General features: G+C 41.8%; 1 protein-coding gene and 1 pseudogene across 18 annotated transcripts in view; one reads left to right on the plus strand and one right to left on the minus strand.

Annotated features, from left to right (window-relative positions):
- Positions 1 to 24498, plus strand: part of AMBRA1 (autophagy and beclin 1 regulator 1) — a 163077-nt gene that overhangs the window by 27424 nt on the left and 111155 nt on the right. For 14 of the 18 annotated variants that reach the window (XR_002830070.1, XR_002830067.1, XR_002830068.1 and 11 more), the window contains 6 exons: positions 196 to 449; positions 1309 to 1367; positions 2083 to 2266; positions 2875 to 3047; positions 4149 to 4215; positions 4762 to 6215. Coding sequence is in view for 14 of the 18 variants with exons in the window: in XM_023756649.1 (XP_023612417.1) it covers positions 196 to 449; positions 1309 to 1367; positions 2083 to 2266; positions 2875 to 3047; positions 4149 to 4215; positions 4762 to 6215 (2191 nt within the window). In the remaining 4 variants the exon portion in view is untranslated. Of the gene's footprint in view, positions 1 to 195; positions 450 to 1308; positions 1368 to 2082; positions 2267 to 2874; positions 3048 to 4148; positions 4216 to 4761; positions 6216 to 24498 lie in introns of those variants that run through there. The other 4 variants (XM_014458596.2, XM_023756643.1, XM_023756641.1 and 1 more) reach the window with 3 other exon arrangements.
- On the minus strand, positions 20836 to 23184 carry LOC111826701 (annotated as a pseudogene).

Consider the following 24498-nt stretch of genomic DNA (forward strand, 5'->3'; position numbering starts at 1 on the left):
AGGCCCGGTTGGCTCAGACCCGATAGCCCTTGATTGCCCGTTAGCCCTAAGGACCCCACCTATTTCATGCACCGGCCTCTAGTTAAATATGAAAAGAATACTTTCCTTTTTGGGCTAGATTCGTATTTGCAATGGGAAGCTTCTCTGTAGAAGCTTTGACATTAATGTTCATTGACATTAATGTTCATACTTTAGATTTCCATGAAGACAACTCACAAGGACCTGAATGGCCTCATTTTAGCTGCTTCAGCGTGTGGAGCTATTGCTTGCTCCTTCTCTTCCTGTGCCTGGTGTTACAGTGGCTGCTGAGCACCATGAAGGTTGTTCCAGAGAAAAATGCTGTCCGCATACTCTGGGGGCGAGAACGGGGCACTCGGGCCTTTGGAGCTCAGCGGCTTCTGCAGGAGCTGGTGGAAGATAAAACCCGGTGGATGAAATGGGAGGGCAAGGTAAGAAAAATGGTTACTTTTGACATTGGGTTTGTGCAGGGGTGACAGTAGAATGGGACCTTGAGTTGGGTTAATGACATAGAGTTGGGGTGTAATTTATTTTGTGTACTAGAATAGATATACTATGAGATATACTATGTAACTTAGGGAGTTTCTTTTAGAAAATATAATTTTTAATTGATTTCAAAGAGGAAGGAAGAGTGAGGGAGATACAGAAACTATCAATGATGAGAGAGAATCATTGATTGACTGCCTCCTGCATGCCCCGCCCCGTACTGGGGACCGAGCCCACAACCCGGGCATGTGCTCTGACTGGGAATCAAACTGTGATCTCCTGGTTCATAGGTTGGCACTCAACTACTGAGCTACACCGGCCGGGCAGGTAGGTGTTTTTTTATTTTTTTTAATATATCTTTTTATTGATTTTAGAGAGGAAGGGAGAGAGAGTGAGAGGTACAAACATCAATGATGAGAATCATTGATGGGCTGCCTCCTGCACGCCCCCTTCTGGGGATCAAGCCCGCAACCTGGGCATGTGCCCTTGACTGGAATCAACCTGGGACCCTTCGGCCTGCAGGCCGATGCTCTATCCACTGAACCAAACCAGCTAGGGCCGGGCAGGGAAATTTGGTAAAACAAATTTGGAAGAACTTACGGGCTAGAAGTACCTTTTTTCTTTACAGTTAGACATTTTTCCTAAAGCTAATTTAGATTTGTCTTTCTCAATTTGTAGCTTCAGCATGTCCAGTTTGATAATTTACTCTGTGAATACTAATCTAGACAGGTTCGTGTATTTTTGAGGTAGAGTGGGCCATAGTTTATAAATAATGTTTTTTAACTTTTTCTGTTTGTTCCCCAGAGAGTAGAACTGCCGGATAGTCCACGCTCTACCTTCTTACTGGCCTTCAGCCCAGACAGGTACCTAGTACTTATCTATTACTTAAGACTTGTGATAGCATTGCTTTCTGTGTGTTTGACCTAACTTGATCCACCCCTAAAGCAGTGGTTCTCAACCTTCTGGCCCTTTAAATACAGTTCCTCATGTTGTGACCCCCAACCATAAAATTATTTTCGTTGCTACTTCATAACTGTAATTTTGCTACTGTTATGAATCGTCATGTAAATATCTGATATGCAGGATGGTCTTAGGCGACCCCTGTGAAAGGGTCATTCGACCGCCAAAGGGGCCGCTACCCACAGGTTGAGAACCGCTGCCCTAAAGGCTCTTTGAAGCATTGTATGAACAGAGCTTTGACAGTGTATCAGAAAGGGAAAGAAAGTAGATGAGCAGTTATAACCATAAAAATAATAGGAATAAGCAAAGAACATTGAGGCACAAAACTTGGAAAGTTTTTCAATAATCATCCCTTGCGTGTGCAGTATGGGCCACCAATGGTGTGATAGTTTCCCAGCTAGAAAAAATATTCTCAGAAGGGGTTATGTGTCATTTGGGGACAGGGTGGAGAATTCAGAAGCTTTTAAAGATCAGAATATTTCTGCTGTTGGTAATGCCCAAGGTGTAGTTTTTTTTTGTCCTGGGATAAGGAATAGTATAAATTTTCTGTGTCACCCAAAGCTGATAGTTTGTTCCCCTCCCACATCTTCACATTGACTTTGTACTCTGATTTCCTAGGACTCTCTTGGCCTCCACCCATGTGAACCATAATATCTATATTACGGAGGTGAAGACTGGCAAGTGTGTTCATTCGCTGATTGGACACCGTCGTACTCCATGGTGTGTCACTTTCCATCCCACCATCTCAGGCCTTATTGCTTCTGGCTGCCTGGATGGGGAGGTTAGGATTTGGGATTTACACGTAAGTATTTCCTTGTCTTTGGTATTCTCAATTCAGAGACTTGTTTACCATTGGGTTCTTAATTCTGGAGGAGAGACTAACCAGGTTCTTATCACTACATCCAAGTAAGTGGTAGTCTTTACCCACTTAAATGATAGCAAGCCTAGCCTCCATTCTGTGATGAATACCCTATTTAACTATTTTTCCATCCGTCCATGCTCTACCATGTGTTCAGGATGGATTTTTGTTGTCTTATAGCACGGATTATACAGTACTCTGATTACGTTCCTCAAAGCAATATGTTCCTTGTCCTACTGAATGGCTAGTGGGTTGTACACCATGTCATGCACCAAGCTTGAGTTTTCCCAGGCTTCAGAAATAGGAGCTGTACTGATGCTCGTTGCTGATGGCTTGTAAAAGACTTGGAGAACTGAACTGACAGTAATATTTTTCTAATAAATTGGTGACACTGCTCGATCGCTGATTTTCTACGTCGTTTTACAGAGGACAAATTTAAAGTATGCCCCGCCATAGTAATTTTACCTTAAATGTGGACCTTTTGAGAATTTGACATCTCAGTTTGCTGGCAGTTGGTAACCTGAGAATATTTGGGATTGGTTCATTCATAGGGTGGCAGTGAAAGCTGGTTCACAGATAGCAACAATGCCATTGCCTCTCTGGCTTTCCACCCTACGGCTCAGCTCCTTCTGATTGCCACTGCCAATGAGATCCACTTCTGGGATTGGAGCCGAAGGGAGCCCTTTGCTGTGGTGAAGACAGCTAGCGAGATGGAACGGGTCCGGTGAGTCCTCTGTCCACCAGTGATGTCTGGCATAGATTAGCATGGCTTTCACCTGGGAGACAGATTGTTATCCCTACAGCTCCTTCTGCCTTTTTTTTTTTTTTTTAAGAATTTTTATTGATTTTTAGAGAGAGGAAGAGAGAGAAACATCAATTGCTGCCTCTTGCATGCCTGCTATCGGGGATAGAGCCTATAACCTGGGCATGTGCCTAACTGGGAATCCAGCCGGCATCCTTTCAGTGCACAGGTTCATGCCCAACCAACTGAGCACACCGGCCAGGGTGCTCCTCCTACCCTTTCAGCAGCTGGCCAGTCAGCTGGGAAGTAGTTAATTTTGTTCATTTCAACTGTTCATTATTGGCCTATCTTCTGGTTTTGAAAACTGGGGTCATTAGAATCTTTTTTAGGTTCAAAGCTATTTGGGTTTGGAAGAGCCCCTTTTTGTGAGAGATCTGAAAGGTATTCAGGTTGTGGGTAGCTTGAGGGATAATTGTTCATCCCTAGTTATCTGTGTTTATCAAACTGCAAGAGGGAGATGTAAGTATGCATCAAATATGCCAGTTGATATTTATTTAGCCCTCAAGATCAAAACACACATTGTCTGAATTAAAGCTGATGCCGTTTTCCTTTGGCTCTCTTGGCATTAGGATTGGATATAAGCTAGTCTAGTCTAACTTATAGACTCCGCTAGTTACTTGATGCTGAAACTGTTCATTGTCACCAGAACTCATGCTTCTTGCCAGTGTAGCTACCATATAAGGGAGGAACTGAACTTGTGGCAGAGTTTGGGAGCATTCTATGCTTTGCTATTATGATGAGCTCATAGATATGAGCAAATGTGTGCTTAATGTAGTTGCTTCCTGGAATGAAGTCTAGGTATTTTTTGAAATTATTTTTGTGATACAGATTCCCATATTTTGGCAAGTATAAGGAGAACAAGAAGTATTGAACTTGACTATTGTAATTTCTTTGAAAGTTTTGAAAATCTCTAGGGTGAAGTAATCTGACATTACAGTATTGATTGCTATAAATTTGTACACGTTTCCTCTTCTAAGTTAGCATAATCTCTATGCATGTCTTTGTCTCTTCTTCTGTTTTCAGTCTGGTGAGATTTGATCCTCTTGGACACTACTTACTCACAGCAATTGTTAACCCCTCTAATCAGCAGGTAAGTTAGTCAGCATTTCCAACTCCATCTAAATTGTGGCTTATTTTTTAAACTAGTGTTGTAATTCTGATTGTATTAGACTTTAATTTTCAATGCCCGAGTGTTTCTCTCCAGTCAGTATTCAAAACTAGCTTCAGACTGTATTCAAAGTTATAGCCATAATCATGATAGGGGAGTCAATTCCGAAACCCGAGTGATTCCATCATTAGAAGTAACCAGGCAGTGTTGGATAGATTGTCATTCATGTGCCTCTGGCTGGTTAACATTTTGCTTCCCCTCACTGCCTCTGTGTTATGAAGATGTCTTTTTTAAGAGAATTGGTTTGCCAGCTGTACTCATTCAGAAATGTTGTTAATTGAAAGGGAATAATTTAATACCATATGATGATTCTGAATCTGAAGCCAGTTCTCAGCACTTCAGAGGTGGAGTTGTTGCTTGTCTGTGAAAGTTTTTCTTGGATAATTATCAGTAGCTTTTCTTGGTTTACCTAAAGGTTCTACCTAACTGTCTTGCTCTGCCTCCGTCCCACCTTGGTCCACACTGCAGGGTGATGATGAACCAGAGATCCCCATAGATGGAACAGAAATATCTCACTACCGACAACGTGCCCTGCTGCAATCACAGCCAGTTCGCCGGACGCCTCTCCTCCACAATTTCCTGCACATGCTGTCCTCTCGCTCCTCTGGCATCCAGGTGGGAGAGCAAAGCACAGTGCAAGAGTCTGCTACCCCCTCACCCCCACCGCCTCCCCCTCAGCCCTCCATGGAGCGCCCCAGGACTTCCGCTTACATCAGGCTCCGACAGCGGGTCAGTTACCCCACAGCTGAGTGCTGCCAGCACCTTGGGATCCTGTGCCTTTGCAGCCGCTGCTCTGGCACTCGAGTTCCTTCCCTCTTGCCACACCAGGACAGTGTTCCCCCTGCTTCTGCCAGGGCTACTACCCCTTCCTTTTCTTTTGTACAGACCGAGCCCTTCCATCCCCCGGAGCAGGCCTCATCAACGCAGCAGGACCAGGGCCTCCTGAACCGGCCGTCTGCCTTCAGTACAGTCCAGAGCAGCACTGCCGGCAACACGCTCCGCAACCTCAGTCTGGGTCCCACCCGTCGCTCTTTGGGAGGCCCTTTGTCTAGCCACCCTTCTAGGTATCACCGAGAAATAGCTCCCGGACTGACAGGATCTGAATGGACCCGGACAGTGCTCAGTCTGAACTCCCGCTCTGAGGCGGAATCCATGCCCCCGCCCAGGACCAGTGCCTCTTCGGTGACTTTGCTGTCTGTGCTGAGGCAGCAGGAAGGTGGCTCTCAAGCATCTGTGTACACTTCAGCCACAGAAGGGAGGGGTTTTCCAGCTTCAGGGTTGGCAACTGAGTCAGATGGAGGCAATGGCTCCAGCCAAAACAACTCAGGCAGCATTCGCCATGAGCTTCCATGTGACCTGAGACGCTTCTTTTTGGAGTATGACCGGCTTCAGGAGCTGGACCAGAGCCTGAATGGGGAACCCCCCCAGACCCAACAGGCCCAGGAAATGCTCAATAATAACATTGAATCTGAGAGGCCAGGCCCCTCCCACCAGCCCACCCCACACAGCAGTGAGAACAACTCTAACCTGTCCCGTGGTCACCTGAATCACTGTCGTGCTTGCCACAATCTGCTAACCTTTAACAACGATACCCTGCGTTGGGAAAGAACCACACCTAGCTACTCCTCTGGCGAGGCCAGCTCCTCCTGGCAGGTCTCCAGTACCTTTGAGGGCATGCCATCGAGTGGCAGCCAGTTACCACCTCTTGAGAGGACTGAGGGCCATACGCCCAGCTCCAGCAGGCTGGAGTTGAGCAGCTCTGCTAGTCCGCAGGAGGAGAGGACTGTGGGGGTGGCCTTCAACCAGGAGACAGGCCACTGGGAAAGAATTTACACCCAGTCCAGCAGAACTGGAACTGTATCACAGGAGGCCTTACATCAGGATATGCCTGACGAAAGTTCTGAGGAAGATTCACTCAGGAGGTAAGCAGGCGCTTTCTGTTCTCTCTTACATCCCTTACTCTTCTCCTTATATCTCTTTCTTTAGTCCTACAGATGTTGTGGCTGCATCTGGAGCGTCTGAGACCCATGCATTTGGTTTGGCTCTCCCTACTTCCATTGCATCTTCTTGGAAAATAACGCTCTTGTGGCGGAGAGAAGATAGGGCCTAGCAATATGAGTCAGTTGGCTCTACCAGCTCCTTTTCTGGTTAAGCTCTTGTGACCTTTAACCTTAAAGGAGAGTGTAGATTAGGTTAGAGGGGCATGAGGAGTTGAAGAGGAGATAGAACCATTGACGTCCTCTGCCTGGCTTCTTTTAACTTCTTGAAGGATTGTATATTCAGGGCTATGAAACAAGAAAATGTCCCAGTATGTTTAGAAATTAGTAGTAAAAGAAAACCCTGCTTGGGGCAGATTAGTGTATTGGGTCTTCTTGTGTTGCTTTGTGTTCAGCTCTTAAATCTGATCTTTTGGAGCAATGCAGCTTGACAGAAAGGAAAATAATATATATGTTGAAGATAGTTCATATTTTTTGAGATAAATATATTTTTTGGACAGCAAGTTAGTTGCTTAGTTAAGATTTTTTGAGTAGATCTTCCAGATGGACATTTACCTCGGGGTGGGGAAGAAGAATAATTCATAGAAGGAAGGCCTCTCCATACTCAGATCGGCATCTCAGGCAACTGTTTCATGGAAGAAACTGAGTGGGTATAGTAAATAGCCCACCACATGTTCAAGGTGTGGCTGTGTGTGCATCTATCTTGATTTATTAGGGTCTTCTTTCTGCAATTCTGTAAAGGTCAAATCTAGTGTAATCACCAACTCCCAGACTCTGCCTTTTGGATCCAAGCAGCATGTTGTTCTGCATTATATCCTCTGTTTAAGCCACTGAAATTTCTCTGACATAAGGTTCTAGCAAGGGAAGGAATATGGATTGTGCACATAATGTACTTGTTATTTTGGGAGGATGCTTTAGAGAGTTACCCAGTTAATAAGGACTTGTTGAATGGTTACAATTGTTCCAAAACTGTGCTAGGCACTGTGGGGAACCCAAAAGGAGCAAATACCTGGTTTTTGCCCACTGGGAATATACATTGTTATTGTAGAGGCAAGCCTTATTTCCATGAAAGTATATAAAAAATGTAGGGAACCGAATGCTTTATTGTAAGTTTCTGAGATTAAATGTAGTATAATTTCAGAAAAAGGGAAGAATCAAAGAAAGCATTACAAAATCATGTCTTGAAAGATGGGTAGGATTTAGAGAGAGAGAGAGAACTTTTATTTTAGGGGAACAGTTCATACTAGGGGAGGAAGGGCATGATGTATGCAAGACAGTAGGTGGTTCCTAAGGGGAACAGGGGAACTTGGTTGGACATAAAAGATAAAAAAATAGCGGTTATTGCTATACCCAGGTGATTGAGGCCAATTCTGGATTAACATTTCCAAAAATCTGGCTTTGGAATATTTTACCTTACATCTCGAGTCTTGGATTCTGTTCATCCTCTTTGTCAGGAGAGCTGAGAAGGTAGCAAGCACAGTTCCTGACATATAGAAGGTATTCAAAAAGTTTATTAAAGGTAGCCACAAAAGGATTGTCTTCATTTACTGCAGTGGTTCTCAACCTTCCTAATGCCGTGACCCTTTAATACAGTTCCTCAAGTTGTGGTGACCCCCAATTTCATTGTTACAAATTGAACATAATTAAAGCATAGTGATTAATCACAAAACAATATGTAATTATATATGTGTTTTCTGATGGTCTTAGGCGACCCCAGTGAAAGGGTCGTTCGACCCCCAAAGGGGTCGCAACCCACAGGTTGAGAACCACTGATTTACTGCATTAAAAGCCTACCGGTGTCTGTTTCCATAGCAGTAGTGGGCTTCTGCTCAGCCTTTGTCCATCCTCTTCCAACAGGACCTCTTCATTGTTATTCTGAGAAATACCTACATGGTTTAAAGTAAACTCTGCTGTTTGATAATAGAGATATCAGTTACTGAGGGCCTACTATGTGTTAGGTAGTGTGTTCTTGCTTTGCATGAATTATTTCTATTTCTCACAGCAACTTTGTGCAAGGCAGGTATTAAATTTCCCGTCTTACAGTTGAACAAAGTGAGGCTCAGGGAAGTCCAGTGTCTTGTTAAAGGTCCCATAATAGGTCACTGAGTAGGGATTTGAACTCTGGTTTGATGACTGAAGATTTTTCCAAGCTGCCCTCCATGATATATTCCTAATGGGACAATCTCCTCTTTAGGCAAGCCATTTTTTATTTATTTTTCCTTTCAAAAAATTTTTATTTTATTTTAAAAATATATTTTATTGATTTTTCACAGAGAGGAAAGGAGAGGGATAGAGAGTTAGAAACATCGATCAGCTGCCTCCTGCACACCTCCCACTGGGGATATTCCTGCAACCAAGGCACATGCCCTTGGCCAGAATCGAACCTGGGACCTTTCAGTCCGCAGCTGACGCTTTATCCACTGAACCAAACTGGTTAGGGCTATTTTTCCTTTCTTTTAACTTTTTTATTATGAAAATCTTTAAACATATAAAAATGAAAAGTATAGTAAACATGATTTCAAAACATTAAAATTTGCCAGACTTCTTTCATTTTTGTCCCCTATCCAATCCCCCACCTAGATGTTATATAATTTGTCTGAAAATAATCCAACGTGTTTCTTGCAGCGGTTCTCAACCTGTGGGTTGCGACCCTTTCACAGGGGTCGCCTAAGACCATCGGAAAACACATATATAATTACATATTGTTTTGTGATTAATCACTATGCTTTAATTATGTTCAATTTGTAACAATGAAATTGGGGGTCACCACAACATGAGGAACTGTATTAAAGGGTCGTGGCATTAGGAAGGTTGAGAACCACTGCAAGAAATGCTGTTCAAGAAAACTTTCTACAATGATGAGATGTTCTGTATTTGTGCTGTTCAGGACAGTAGCCACTAGCCAACTGTGGATCCTGTTCTTCCTCTTTGTCAGGAGAGCTGAGAAGGTAGCAAGCACAGTTCCTGACATACAGAAGGCATTCAAAAAGTTTGAAATGCAGCTAATGTTATCTGAGGATCTACATTTAAATTTTTAAATTTTAATTTAAATGTAATTAGCCACATGTGACTAAAATATTGATTACTTCTTTTTTTAAAAATATTTTTTATTGATTTTTTTACAGAGAGGAAGGGAGAGGGATAGAGAGTTAGAAACATCGATCAGCTGCCTCCTGCACACACAGAAAAAGTACTATGTGTGCCTGCAACCAAGGTACATGCCCTTGACCAGAACCGAACCTGGGACCCTTCAGTCCACAGGCCAGTGCTCTATCCTCTGAACCAAATCGGCCAAGGCATGATTACTTCTTAATAAAGTTAGCCAATTTAAAATTCAGAAACTGGCCCAACCCATGTCACTCAGTTGGTTAAGCATTGTCCCAGGCACCAAGAGGTCAACGATTTGATTCCTAGTCAGGGCACATGTGGGTGTACAGGAGGTAGCTGATTGATGATTGCTTCTCAGGGATATTTCTATCTCTCTCTCCTTCTCTCTCTCTCTCTAAAAAATCAATTAAAAAACCATTTAAATAAGTAAATAAAATCCAGAAACTGCCCTGGCTGGATGGCTCAATTGGTTGGAGTGTCATCCTGTACACCCAAAAGGTTGTGGGTTCGATTTCCAGTCAGGGCACATACCTAGGTCACTGGCCTGATCTGTAGGTAGGGCATATGCAGGAGGCAAATGATCGATGTTTCTCTCTCTACAATCAATAAAAACATATCCTCGGGTGAGGATTTAAAAAATAAAATAAAAATCCAGAAACTATTAAGGATCTACCAAAAATTTTTGTAGAGAAAAAGTACTATGTGTGTGGTTTAAACAAAGTTATAGCATTAAAAAATGTATATTGTAGAAAATGAAGTCCTTTGTCATCTTGTAAACAATTTTACATATATGCTTTAAAAAATTTAAAATATATAACAAATGCATGGTTATTGTAAAATTGTATATTAATACAGTAAGTTATATTATGTAAGGAGTCACTTTTAGATGAGCGAGGATGAGGTATACCATGAATGCTGACATTCTAAAAAATGAGGTATATTTTAAAATTTATAAGTGCACACCCTTTAAAGAAGGGCCATCACTTCCTCATGAATTGAATGGCTACATTCTAGTATAAGTCACTAAGACATCTTCTACTACTTCTTTTTTTTTTTTTTTAATATATTTTATTGATTTTTTACAGAGAGGAAGGGAGAGAGAGAGTTAGAAACATCGATGAGAGAGAACCATCGATCAGCTGCCTCCTGCACATCTCCCACGGGGGATGTGCCCGCAACCCAGGTACATGCCCTTGACCGGTATCGAACCTGGGACCTTTCAGTCCGCAGGCCGACGCTCTATCCACTGAGCCAAACCGGTTTCCGCAATCTTCTACTACTACTTCTAAAGGGCGGTGACATTTTTGAGCTGATGATCACAGTACAGTACAAGCCCTTGCTTGGATTTCCCCAGCAGGTGTCAGTGTTGGGCTGCTGCTGCCACTAGTCTGGAATGGTAGGGGGGCGGGGAAAGGTGTACACCGGCTACTGAAGGGAGAGGGTTTCTTCTTTGGCCTTGCAGTGGGGGAGAGACTAAAGAGGCATGTTTTGATCCTTGGTGCTTCTGATAGAATTAATAGTGTTACAAATAGTGAGAGTATTAAGCAGCAGTGTGTATTATAGTGTACCAGATGGTCTATGTTGCATAGACCTACGAGGCATGTGGCCTGCCAGCCGTGAGGTTGACATGCTTGTCAGTGATCCCAGTTAGGGAGGTTCACTATTAAATCCCAACAAGTGAAAGATCAAAATTGGACTAAATCTTCCCCAAATAAATTGTTTCTCCATTCTTTTTCTAGATAGGTAAGGCGTTAGGTCTGAAGTATTTAGTAAGATTGAGTGTGTTCTGAGAACTGTTGTCTTTGATTTTTACTTTTCCCTTATGATCAATGAAGATTGGGGAGAACATTGGTTATAGCATAAAACTTGGCCTAAAACATCGAAGCTTAGAATTGGAAGCCCTCATTAGATTTCTAAGGGTGTTTTGTGTTTGTTTGTTTGTTTGTTTGTTTTAGACTTTTGTAAGGGAATTGCTTTGGAATTTGGAGCAATCTGAAGCCTCTTGAAGCTTCATAGGCCCTCTAACTTGTTTGATCCTTCAGCTCTGCTTACATGGGGATGCTCCAGGGAACTTTTAGCAGAAACATCATTGATAGAAATAAATGGATATGTCTGCAGGGCTAGTTGTAGGTTCACAGAGGCAAAGGGAATCTAGAAATGAGGAAGGTATCAGTTTTCATAGCTTGATTATAATACAGAGTAGGATCCAACTTGAATATTTTTGTTGTTGTTAATCTCACCCGAAGATATTTTCCCATTGGTTTTTATTTTATTTTAAAAAATATATTTTTATTGATTTCAGAGAGGAGGGGAGAGGGAGAGAGAGAGAGAGAGAGAGAGAAAACATCAATGATGAGAGAGAACCATTGATGAGCTGCCTCTTGCACATCCTCCATTGGGGATCGAGCTTGCAACCCAGGAATGTGCCCTTGACTGGAATCGAAACCGGGATCCTTCAGTTGGTAGGCTGATGCTCTATCCACTGAGCCAAACCAGCAAGGGCTTCCCGTTGGTTTTTAGAGAGAGTGGAAAGGAGAGGGAGAGACACAGCCCTGACCAGGGCCAGGAATTGAGCCTGCAACCAAGGTACATGTCCTTGACCAGAATTGAACCCAGGACCCTTCAGTCCAAGGGTCGATGCTCTATTCACTGAGCCGAACTGACTAGGACCAACTTGAGTACTTTTTCTGTGCCACTGGCTTAACTGGTTTAAAGGGTTTATTTATCTAAAACCCTCCCAATTTCTTTGGATGGGGAGTATACATAATTTATTATTCAAAATTTAGCACAACTGTTCACCCTTTCCTTTGGGAAACCTTCCTTGACTGTCCAAATAATCACTTCCTCTTCTTCGCTGCTTGTGTACTAGATATGAAATTGCACCTGTGGCAGAAAGTATTTGTTTCCCTTTCCGCCAGTGAGCTCTCTGAAGGCAGTGACTCTGTCTGTATCCCTGTTGTACCTAGAACAATACCTGGCATGTAGTAGGTGCTCATTAAATGGTAGTTGAATTGAACAAATGGGATTGAAATGACATCCCCTGTGATCCAGTATGTAGTGTAAATCCTTTTTGTCCTTTTTAGTAAAAAAGAAAAAATAACTTCACTATATTATACATATATCCCTTTAGTCTTACAGAGCGTTGTTGGCTCAATAAGTATGTGTTGAATAAATGGAGTGGCATTGCCTAGAGCAGTAGTTGCCAACCTTTCGGACCTCATGGACCACCATTGGTCCCCAGACCACTGGTTGGTGACCGCTGGCCTAGAGTACATAGAAGACACCTTTTATAACTTGAGCTCAGAAGACTGAGAACTTACTCCTTTGTTTCACTGTTGTGCCATATTTTAACTTGTATATTGGTTGTCCTGAAGCCTGTAATAAGTCTTATGCACTTGGTTATCTGTCCTTCACATTGGCTCCCACTGACAGACGACTCAGTTCACCGGCCTCATATACAGCTTCCTCTTGAGACTATTTTGTTGGTCTTTGGCTTGACCTTTCAGTGATACTGATATGTCTGCTAATCAGTGCTGCTGTTGTGCTTTTCTCCTTAAAGACTCTCTGCAGTCTCAATGATGGTATACTTGGTCTTGATAAAGTCCAAATTAGATTTGAATAAACCAAATTAAGTGTGAAGGTTCTATTTCCCATTGGTGCATTATGTTTCTTGTAGTTTCTGTGGAAGGCTTTCACTGAATTTGCTTAGAAGTAGGGTGTTTTGGGTTTGAAAAAGAGGGTGCTCATCTATTTTTGTTTTGGGGTCCATGATTTATTAGAATAAATCTTTTTGAGTTTTTAGATGATTTGGGTTTTATTTTTTGACAGGGGTGAGGGGCAGAATTCTTATATTAAGAGAGAGTTTTGCTTTTCCTCTAATTATGCCCCTAAAAAATTAGAATTATTGTCTTTGGTATTCAAGTTACAATAAACCCTTCCTAACTTTTGAGTTCTTACTCAGAAGTTTGGTATTAGAGGACAAAGAATAGGGAAGAATCCTTTGTGGTATGGATAAATCATGACTTGTTCCTGCAGTGAAAAGAGAGAACAAAGTATTGAGAAATCAAAAAGAAGACAAAGCTGATGGTGGAATTTAAGCAGCTAGTTTTAAGAGAGGTAAGGGAAGCTTGGGGGAATGTAAACCCAGGCCTTAGAGGAGGAAGCTGAGGTGTAGGAAGAAGGGCTTCCCCTCCCATAAACATGGCTCTTACAATCTTGGGAATTGGGCTGGTGAAAAAGTTACTCTGATTGATCAGTTTGTTTATTCATTTAGTTAACAGAAATATTTACTAAGCACCTACTGTGTACCAGATATGATTTAAGCACAGCTATAAATCTCTCATTCTACTAGGAGAAAGATAAAAAATAAAATATCTAGGCTTCCAAGTGGTAAAATATATATATATATATATATATATATATATATATATATATATATATTTGTTTTTCAGAAAAATATTTTTAAATGTAGGCAGTGCTGGGAGTGGAAGTTTGTAGTATTAAGAAGGGTCATCAGCCCTAGCTGGTTTGGCTCAGTGGATAGAGCGTCGGCCTATGGACTGAAGGGTCCTAGGTTTGATTCTGGTTAAGGGCATTTGCCCGGGTTGCGGGCTCAATCCCCAGTAGGGGGCTTGCAGGAGTCAGCCAATCAATGATTCTCTCACATCATTGATGTTCCTATCCCTATCCCTATCCCTATAAAAATAAAAAAAATCCCTATATCAATAAAAAAATATTTTAAAAATCTATAATAAAAGCATAATATGCCAATTAGACTGGATGTCCTTCCGGACAACCTTCCAGATGAAGCTGGGACTGCAAGGGAAGCCGGGGTCCCGGGTGCCAGGGGGAAGCCGGTGCCGGCAGCCGGGGGAAGGAAGGCCTACTCTTGCATGAATTTTGTGCATCGGGCCTCTAGTAAATAAATAAAAAGGGTCATCAGCCCTGGCTGGTGTGCTCAGTGGTTAGTGTGTTAGCCCATGGACCAAATATCATGGGTTTGATTCCTGGTCAAGGGCATGTACCTGGGTTGCAGGTTCTGCTTGGCCCTGGTCAGGGCACGTGCAGGAGGCAAACAATTGATGTATCTCTCACTTTCCCTCTCTCCTTCCCACCCTCCCTAAAAAATTTCAATGGAAAAAATATCCTCTAGTGAGGATCAATAAAAAGGGGGGCTCATCAGAGGAAGTCTTGATAAGCTGACACTGGAGTAGAGATCTCAATCAAGTAAGCAAGGAAGTAAACTGTTGATATCGGGGGAAAGAGCATTCTAGACAGAGAGCAGAAACACATGCAAAATCCCTGAGACTGGCTGGAACACAGCAACGATGGAATGGAAGAGATGACGTTAGAGAGGTAATGAAGACCAAATTATGCAGGGTCTTCTAAGCCATTTAAGAGATTTTACAAAAAAATTAAGTAAAAATAAGTAAAAATCTTCTCAACAGCCTTATATTTTTACATTTTACCTCTTTTTCTGAATGCTTTGGGAAGCCATTGGAAGTGGAGTAGCATGATCTAATATTTTAAAAGGATCACTGTGGCTGCTGATTGAGAATAGATCGAAGAGGCTCTGCTAAATGGGGTAAATTAGGGTTAGGCCAACATCACAGTTTTATTTTTTTCACATATATATTTTTAAAATATATTTTTATTGATTTCAGAGAGGAAGGGAGAGGGAGAGAGAGAGATAGAAACATCAATGATGAGAGAGAATCACTGATTGGCTGCTTCTTGCACGCCCCCTACTGGGGATCGAGCCCACAATTTGGGCATGTGCCCTTGACTGGAATCGAACCCGGAACCCTTCAGTCTGCAGGCTGATGCTCTATCCACTGAGGCAAACTGGCTAGGGCTTTTATATATATTTTAATATATTTTATTGATTTTTTACAGAGAGGAAGGGAAAGGGATAGAGAGAAACATCGATGAGAGAGAAACATTGATCAGCTGCCTCCCGCACACTCCCCACTGGGTATGTGCCCACAACCAAGGCACACGCCCTTGACCGGAATCGAGCCCGGGACCCTTGAGTCCGCAGGCCGATGCTCTATCCACTGAGCCAAACCGGTTAGGGCCATATATTTTTAAAATTAATTTGTGTCTTGGGATTGTGGTGAAAACCAGAAAGTGAGAGTCAATGAGTGTGTTAGAGTTAGATAGGCCTTAAATATGTAAATGAAGAGTTGCTAAAAAAATTAAAAAAAATAAAGCCTCTTAGTAGCATATTTGAAACAAAGCCCTGCTACCTCCCAACCATGATGGCATGTTACTGAAACTGTGCACAAGGAAGAGGCTGAAACATTTACAGTGAGCAAGGGGTTATAAATGGAAAATTTGAGGTGCCTGTTTTTTCTACTTACAAAATTAATACAAATTCAAGAATCCAAACATTACCAAAATGTGTGATATATAAAATGAATGTCCTCAACAGTGTTAACCACTGTTAACAGTTTGTGTTGATTCCAGAATTTTTTCCTTTATTTGTAAAAAATGGGATCTATCATACTAAATCTTCTGTCCATCATTTATTTACACATTTCAGTTACTGTTTGGACATTTTTCCATGTTGATCTATATAGATCTGTTATATTCTTTTAACAATGGCATTGTGTTCCCACAATTGGATGCACCATAATTAAACATTCTCTGTTGGTAGGATCTGGGTTGTTTCTGTTTTTTGCTTTCACAAACAATGCTGCAGTACCTTGTGTACTTGTGCAGGTGTTTCTAAAGAGGATGAACTTTTAGAAGCACAGTTGATGGGGCCAAAGAGTATGAACATTGTTAATGATAAATGAAGGTTAATTATATAGTATTCATTCTTATTTATTTAAGATGTGAACATAATTTTATAGGTATTTACAATTTCATAGATTTGGGATTCCTAATGCTGTGGGGTTTTTTTTTTTTCCTTCTCCCATAAGATTTTAAGGTTCTCAGCAATAAATTCTAGCACTGGGTTTTTCAAGACTGTGCTCTTCAAGATTGAGAAGGACTTACTTATGTTTTAGTAATTCTGAATATCTGCCACCTGGAGGTGTTTGTGTATTTTTCTTCTCAACAGCCTTATATGAGGGAGACATAATAAGTTGGTTCCAGGTATGGCATTCTCTGCTTACTGACTCTGGGCCACATATAGTCTTCTGGGTCTTGTTAAATGATTGGGAGAATCCAGATATCTCTTCCCCCACTCTAAGGCAGTAACAGTTAGATATTTGATTTATTTGTCTTTAGGAGTATTTAGAAAACTCATTTCTCTCTTTGGCAATATGAGAGTGAGGATAGGGTGGAATAGAGAGGAATCATCTGCTCAACCTGAGCCTCTGTGAACTCTGTGTAATCCCTATTGTATCCTCTCTAAGGGTTGGCAAAGTTTTTCTGTGAAAGACAAGATAGTAAATATTTTAGTCTTTGTAGGCTATACAGTCTCTGTTGCAATATTGAACTTTGCCATTGTAGCATGAAAGCAGCCATAGACAATATATAAATGAATGAGTGTGGCTGTGTTCCAACAAAACTTTATTTATGGACACATGCTATTTTCATATAATTTTCACATGTCATGAAATAGTCTACTTTTGATTTTTTTTTTAGCTATTTAAAAATGTAAAAACCATTCTTAGTTTTTGGGCAGTGCAAAAACAGGCAGCAGGCCAGATCTGGCTGACAGGCAGTGGTTTACCAATCCCTGCTTTATGTGAACGTGATTTGGAAGAGAGTTAGGTGCGATAGTAATTGAAGGTATGATAATGAGGGCCCAGAAGAACTAGGTAGGGGTCTCCTCTCCCTCTACTTTGGACAAGATGTCCTAAGTATTGGCCTCACCTGAGGATATTTTTCCATTGATCTTTGAGAGAGAGTGGGAGAGAGAGGGAGAGACAGAGAAAAACATTGATGTGAGAGAAACACATAGATTAGTTTACTCCTGCATGCACTCTAACCAGGGCTCAGGCCAGGGAGGAGCCTGCAACCAAAGTACGGTGTGCCCTTGGCTGAAATCGAACCCAGGGCCCTTTGGCCCGCAGGCATATGCTCTATCCACTGAGCCAAAGTATTGGCTCTTGAAAGACTATTTTGATGGTTAAGAGCAGGCATACTAGTAAGTGCATAAAGAGTTTCTTGTTTCCTATACTATTTGTCTTAGGAATTGTTTGCAAGCTGGGGAGGATGCGCACCTCTAGGTCCTCCAGGGCAGTATGCTTGACAGGCGGCCCTTCTCCCACTGCAGGTCAAATTAGTGCCAGTTAGGCTGATGTAAATTATCCCCCCATCATCCCTCTCTCTGAGACAAAATGGTGTAGAACAGGCTGTGTGCTCTGTATATGCACTGAGAACTGGAAAAGATGTAATCGCTTCTGTCAGCGCAGAGTGTTGGAGTGCTACAGGGACAACAGTGGGATGCATATGTGTGCTGCAAATACATGGGAGTAGTTTCTCATGTAATCATTCTTCCCCTTCAGATCGCCCTCTACTGCATTTATTCAGAGTAGTGCTCTAAAGGGTGCGTTGGAGATTTTGCTAAGACAGTAACATCAGGTGTATGGAGTTTTGTTTGCATAATATATTTTGCTTACTATAATTAGTCTTAGCCCAGTAGAGCTGTGCAGGGAGCTTCCCTTCATCCTCTTGGGCTTGTTATATCTTTATGGGTAGAGGGAGAATCCAGTACATTCTTCTTGGGAGTAGTATTCCTGAAAACATTTCCATGTGCACAAATTTGGCTTTGGTGTGTGGGCCTGTTATGTTAGCCCAGAGAGTGCAAAACAACCTTCAGGTATGTTTGTTTGGCCTTCATAAATAGTTTTTCCCCACATAAATACAGATTTCTGGATTCTGTTGGAAAATATGGAAGGATCTGGCTTGCACTCCCTGAAATAACAATAAGCAGGAGTTGAGTAGTTATCCCTTTATTCAAGGCCTGGACTTTCTTTGTAACTTAGTCTTCACGGGGCTGACTTTACACATTTATGTTTCCTACTTAATTCCAATTTTGTGTTGGTTACCACCATTCCATTAGTTCAAGCAAAACGTGTTGATGTTTATGTGTAAGCAAGTATCTCCTGCGTGCCCTACCATTTGGCTCCACCAGGGGGAGGCACTAGACATTGCAGTACCTTCTCCTGTACCCATTGCATCCTGCCTAATTCATCCACAAGGCGCTGTCCTGCTGCTGGAGGCTGACAGGCTGAAAGCCCCCTCAACTGAGAAGCCGCCTGACTTTTTAATAGCAACAATTAATAAACTCCTCCTCTGTTTCCAAAGAGGGAAAGTGGAGGTGCCAAGCTTTTTGCTGGCTGGGGTGCACTTTAGTGAGCAGATTGCTGTTATGTCAGGTTATGCGGCATGAAAGCAACCATCCTTTTAAAAAATATATATATTTTATTGATTTTTTACAGAGAGGAAGGGAGAGGGATAGGGAGTTTGAAACATCCATCAGCTGCCTCCTGCACACCTCCCACTGGGGATGTGCCTGCAACCAAGGTACATGCCCTTGACCGGAATCGAACTCTATCCACTGAGCCAAACCGATCAGGGTGAAAGCAACCATCCTTTAATGATGAACTATGTGAAATAAAATATTGGAGAATATCTCCCTGTGAGCAGAGTGTCTTGGACAGAAGGGTGGGTTCCAGTGAAAAGGATGCTTGATTTCAGTGTCACCTGCTAAAAAATGAAAAGTCAATTTAGAGCAGGAGTAGGAAATTGTAATGATAAAGGAATAAAAGACTGAAAGTATGGCCTTGTTATAGTAAGAGAATTGCAGTTTGTTAATAACATGTGCCCCTTTCCTTTGCTGCATCAGAGTGTTTGAGTGTCAAACTTTTTGTCTCTTTTATTTTTTCCTCCCCTACACATGTTCACATACATTTCTCAGTTTTTCTCTGTTTCCCTGCTATCACCTTGGATCATTTCGCCTAGCAAAATACCTTATATCCTTTCTTTTCTTTGTTCTGATGGCAAATAAAACCCATTTGCATTTTTCTTTTCCTTTTGTTTTTCCCTTTTCATTTTAAGGAATATTGTTCTAATTAATATATTTTATTGATTTTTTACAGAGAGGAAGGGAGAGAGATAGAGAGTTAGAAACATCGATGAGAGAGAAACATCGATCAGCTGCCTCCTGCACATCTCCCACTGGGGATGTGTTTGTGTGAACTAATATAAATTCAAAGTAAACATCATTACATAAAAGGGTACGGTCTTTTTTTTTTTTTTAGTTTTATTCATTTCAAACGGGCGGCCCGCGGGCCGTAGTTTGCCCACAGCTGGTCTATTCCAAGATTTCTCAATATCGTCTGTAACATTCCATTCAGAAGGTAGAAAACCACAAAGTCCTTCCTGAGGAGAGGTGTAGATGGAAAGTAATACTGCATTACTGCACTGTACAGAATACAACTGTGAAGACAGAGAAACGCAATTATTTAATTTCCCATTCCCCAGGTCACTTTTGTTGAAGAACTGCTCACTTAACATCCTGGGAACTATCTTGTTGAGATCTGCCACTGTGATCTACGAGTGATGAGCCTTTTCCAGTTAGGGTAATGATGTGATACTGCCTTCATCTATCTGTGGGTTAGCTTAAAGGACAAAGCCTCAGTATCACAGATCATCTGTTAGCAGTGGTTCTCAACCTTCTGGCCCTTTAAATACAGTTCCTCATGTTCTGACCCAACCATAAAATTATTTTCGTTGCTACTTCATAACTGTAATGTTGCTATTGTTACGAATCATAATGTAAATATCTGATATGCAGGATGGTCTTAGGTGACCCCTGTGAAAGGGTCGTTCGACTGCCAAAGGGGTCGCGACCCACAGGTTGAGAACCGCTGTATTAGAGAAATTGTGCACATAATTATTTTCCTATCAAGATCCTTCAACTTAACAATTTAAGTAGCTAAAATATAATTGAGGTCACATATGTACCATACCTGGAACTACACATAAACATACTCTGTTCACAAATGTTTAGCTTTATAGCAACCTTGGGACAGTCAATAGCACAGTCACATTTTTAAAAATCAAGAGAAGTAAACACAACAGGGCTTTTGTACAATGGCAGAAAATTCTGTTTCTGGTAGTAGTCAGGAAATAATTGGCTAAAGAAATAGGTTCATGGAGAGGCATAATCTAGAATCTAAGTAACAGAATAATAGGATACTTGAAAAAGTCATACAAATCCTAACAGAGTCTGTTATTTTACTTTGATAGTTTTTTATTCAAAAGTTAAAAAAAATACCCACCAAAAAACAACCCAAGTGATTATTTCTTGTTTCCTTAATTAAATATTTTACTCTAAAATTGGTGAAATCATGTGACTAGAGAAATTTTTCTAATCACAAGATTCTTTGCAATAGAGTAATTAATTAGTAAGCTCAAAGTGAACCCTGAATTGGCTACAGAAATTTGTGGAACAATAATATATTTTCCTAAATCTGAAGAACAGGGACTTATGGCAGATGGTAACATCAAGAAGAGCCAGTCAAATATTTAAATGGCACCCTGAAAATGGTTCATAGCAAAATGTAATTTTCTGTTAGCTTTCATTATATGGGTGAAACTATTCAGTCAGAGAATAGATGGAGGTATGGGGTAGAGGTGCCTGGTTAGGCTGTACCAAGACAATTCCACTCTGATGTATCTACAAAAGGAAAAGAACTTTTTGTGGCTTATCTTCATCAAGGCAGTCTAGTCCCCTCAACTCCATTGTGTGCTTGGGAAAAGATAGTAAAAATGCTTCCTTAAGAGGGAAAGACTAACAGGACACTACAAGCTCACTCTGGAGAGATGTGGTAATGTCATGGAAAGGAGCACGGCATGCTGATTTTAACATTTTTTTTTTTATTGGAGGAATTTATTTGTCATGTTTACACCATGGGATTGGAGCCCTCCCCCCATAAGATAATGCAGAAAAATTAAATTCATGAAAGAAAGTATACATTTAAAGTAGGCAAAAAATGGTATGTATATTTTCAAAAACATACAAAATAATATCACTATGAAATGCCTTGTTTTGCATGTGACATAGTACATATTTCATATTACCCGGATCCAGTTGCTCTAGTAAACTTCTATTACATATGTTCTAAAATGTCGATTTTTAAAAATTAATCTTATTTTTAAGCCAGTTCATAAAACCTGTATTTGTGCACCCATGAATAAATGATCCTGCTTGGTATCTTCTTGGGTTCAAGATCCTAAAAGATAAATAAAACTAATTTTTAAAAACTTCAAGTTACAGATAACATATTTTTAATAACAAATAGTATATTTCTTCAAGTTTTCTCAATCACACTACTAAAAGTAACATATTCATTATTCTAGATTTCCAGATATAAATACCAGTCAATTGTTTGTTGGCTATTAAATCATAAGTGAAATTATTCTTAGAACTGGGTCATAGTATATGGAATGCCTTAACTTTTCTTATTTCAGCTCCTGTAAAGTACATAACCCTGCCCTTTTAATTGCTTTAAGCTGATGTACTGACTTTGCAGTCTGTATTTTGTAAGAGATCAGATAACTGTAGCTCAGAAGAAACCATATAATGTGGCATGGGCGATGACTTCAGTGGCACTATTCCATCTTTATTTGTCCAGACTGTTGCTTTCAGCCCTGCATTGAGGCCTCCTTCTATATCAGTTTCTTGTGTATCGCCAACCATCACACAGTCCTAGGCTGTACTCCAAGGAGATCACAGCAGTAATAAAATATGGAAGGGCTGGTTTCTCTTCTTTCTGTTCTCCACCTACAATAGTAGCATCAAAACAGGACTGAGGCACAAACTTCTATCTTCTCCCTCTGGGTCTGTCTGTAACCATCCTATCTAATAAAGAGGGACTATGCTAATTGACTGCCACACCCTCAAAAATGGCAGCACTAACAGTCACAAGATGGCTGGCAGGGGAGGGCAGTTGTGGGCAATTAGGCCAACAGGGGAGGGCAGTTAGGGGTGACTAGGCCTGCAGGGGAAGGCAGTTGGGGGCCCAGGCCTGCAGGGCAGCCGTGGGCAAAGTATACCAGGCCGGCATGTGAGGGCAGTTAGGGGTGACCGGGCCAGCAGGGGAGAGCAGTTGGAAAAGCCCGTACCCTTTTATGTAATGATGTTTACTTTGAATTTATATTAGTTCACACAAACACTCCATCCATGCTTTTGTTCCGGCCCTCCGGTCCAGTTTAAGAACCCATTGTGGCCCTTGAGTCAAAAAGTTTGCCCACCCCTGGGTTAGGGGGTGATTATGCTGGCAGGCAGAAGTGGTTAGGGCAATCAGGCAGGCAGGCGAGCAGTTGAGAGCCAGCAGTCCCAGATTGTGAGAGGGATGTCCCAGATTGGAGAGGGTGCAGGCTGGGCTGAGGGACAACCCCCCCCCCCCAGTGTACGAATTTCGTGCACCAGGCCTCTAGTTTGGTAATAAAAGGCAGACCTCCTTTCGAAGTTCAGTGAGCATGACGTTGACATCTTCTGCTAGAGTCATACTCTGTAAGTGTGTAGATTTCCACAGAAAATAACATTCTTCAGCCAATTTCCTATTGGCTACACTACCCTTTGTTTCTTGAATTGCTTCTTCCCAGTGTGAAGTCCTTAGATCAGTAATGCATGCATTGGGAGGATTAAAACATTCCTTGCTGAGTTTAACTTGAACTTTGTCACAAATGATTCCAGCTTCTTTTTTGTAATGAATGGTATTTTGATTGTAAGGGCTTTACTATCTTTTCTACTTGCTGGGGCCATGTTAATGAGCATGTTGTCCAGGTCAAAGAAAACAGGCTGCGGCCCTAGCCCCATCCCAATGGCTTGTCCGACAGCTGCACATACATAAGGCAGACCCATGGACTACATTATTTTTTTTATTGTGATTTAAAAACAAAACAAATTTACCCTCTTAACAATTTTTAAATGTACAGTATTATTAAATATATGCATATAGTTGTATAACAGATCTCTGGAACTTTTGCTTTTTGCATTAGTGAAACACTGTATTCATTGAACAATTCATTTTCCTGCCCCTGTCCCCTGGCAACCACCATTCTGTTTTCTTTTTCTACTAGAGGCCCGGTGCACGACATTCGTGCACTGAGGGGTGGTGTCCCTCAGCCCGGCCTGCGCCCTCTCTCAGTCCGGGACCGTGAGGGGTCCTTAGCGCTGCTGCGGAGGTGGGAGAGGCTCCCACCACCGCTGCTGCGCTTGCCAGCCGTGAGCCCAGCTTCTGGCTGAGCGGCACTTCCACAGGGGGAGCGCACTGACCACCAGGGGGCAGCTCCTGCATTGAGCGTCTGCCCCCTGATGGTCAGTGCATGTCATAGTGACCCGTCATTCTGCTGTTTGATCGATTTGCATATTAGCCTTTTATTATATAGGATGAGTTTGATTACTTTAGATACTTCATATAAGTGGAATCGTGCCTATGTCTTTGTGTGATTGGCTTATTTCATTTAGAATAATGTTCTCAAGGCTCATCTATGTTGTATCACATGACAGGATTTTCTTTTTAAAAAAAATATATTTTATTGATTTTTTTACAGAGAGGAAGGGAGAGAGATAGAGAGTTAGAAACATTGATGAGAGAAACATCAATCAGCTGCCTCCTGAACACCCCCTACTGGGGATGTGCCCGCAACCAAGGTACATGCCCTTGACCAGAATCGAACCCGGGACCCCCCAGTCCGCAGACCGACGCTCTATCCACTGAGCCAAACCGGTTAGGGCAGGATTTTCTTTTTTTTGAGAGTGGAATGGAGAGGGAGAGACAGAGAGAGAGAGAGAGAGAAACATCAATGTGAGAGAGACACATAGATTGGTTGCCTCCCACATGTACCTAGCCTGCAACCTAGGTATGTGCCCTTGACTGGAATCGAACCCGGGACCCTTCAGTCCGCAGGCAGATGCTCTAGCCACTGAGCCAAACCAGTTAGGGCTATACCACATTTTCTTTATTCATTCATCTGGCTCTGTTGTGTAACCTTGGGCAGGTTAAGTAGCCTCTCTAAACCTCAACTTCCTCAATTGTAAAATTGTGTATTTGGACCGTCCCAGTTGCTCAGTTGGTTGGAGCATCATCTCATGTACCAAAAGGGTTTCAGGTTCGATTCCTAGTTGGGG

The sequence above is a fragment of the Myotis lucifugus genome, unplaced genomic scaffold, assembly GCF_000147115.1.
Source record: "Myotis lucifugus unplaced genomic scaffold, Myoluc2.0 scaffold_97, whole genome shotgun sequence".
Lineage (NCBI taxonomy): Eukaryota > Metazoa > Chordata > Mammalia > Chiroptera > Vespertilionidae > Myotis > Myotis lucifugus.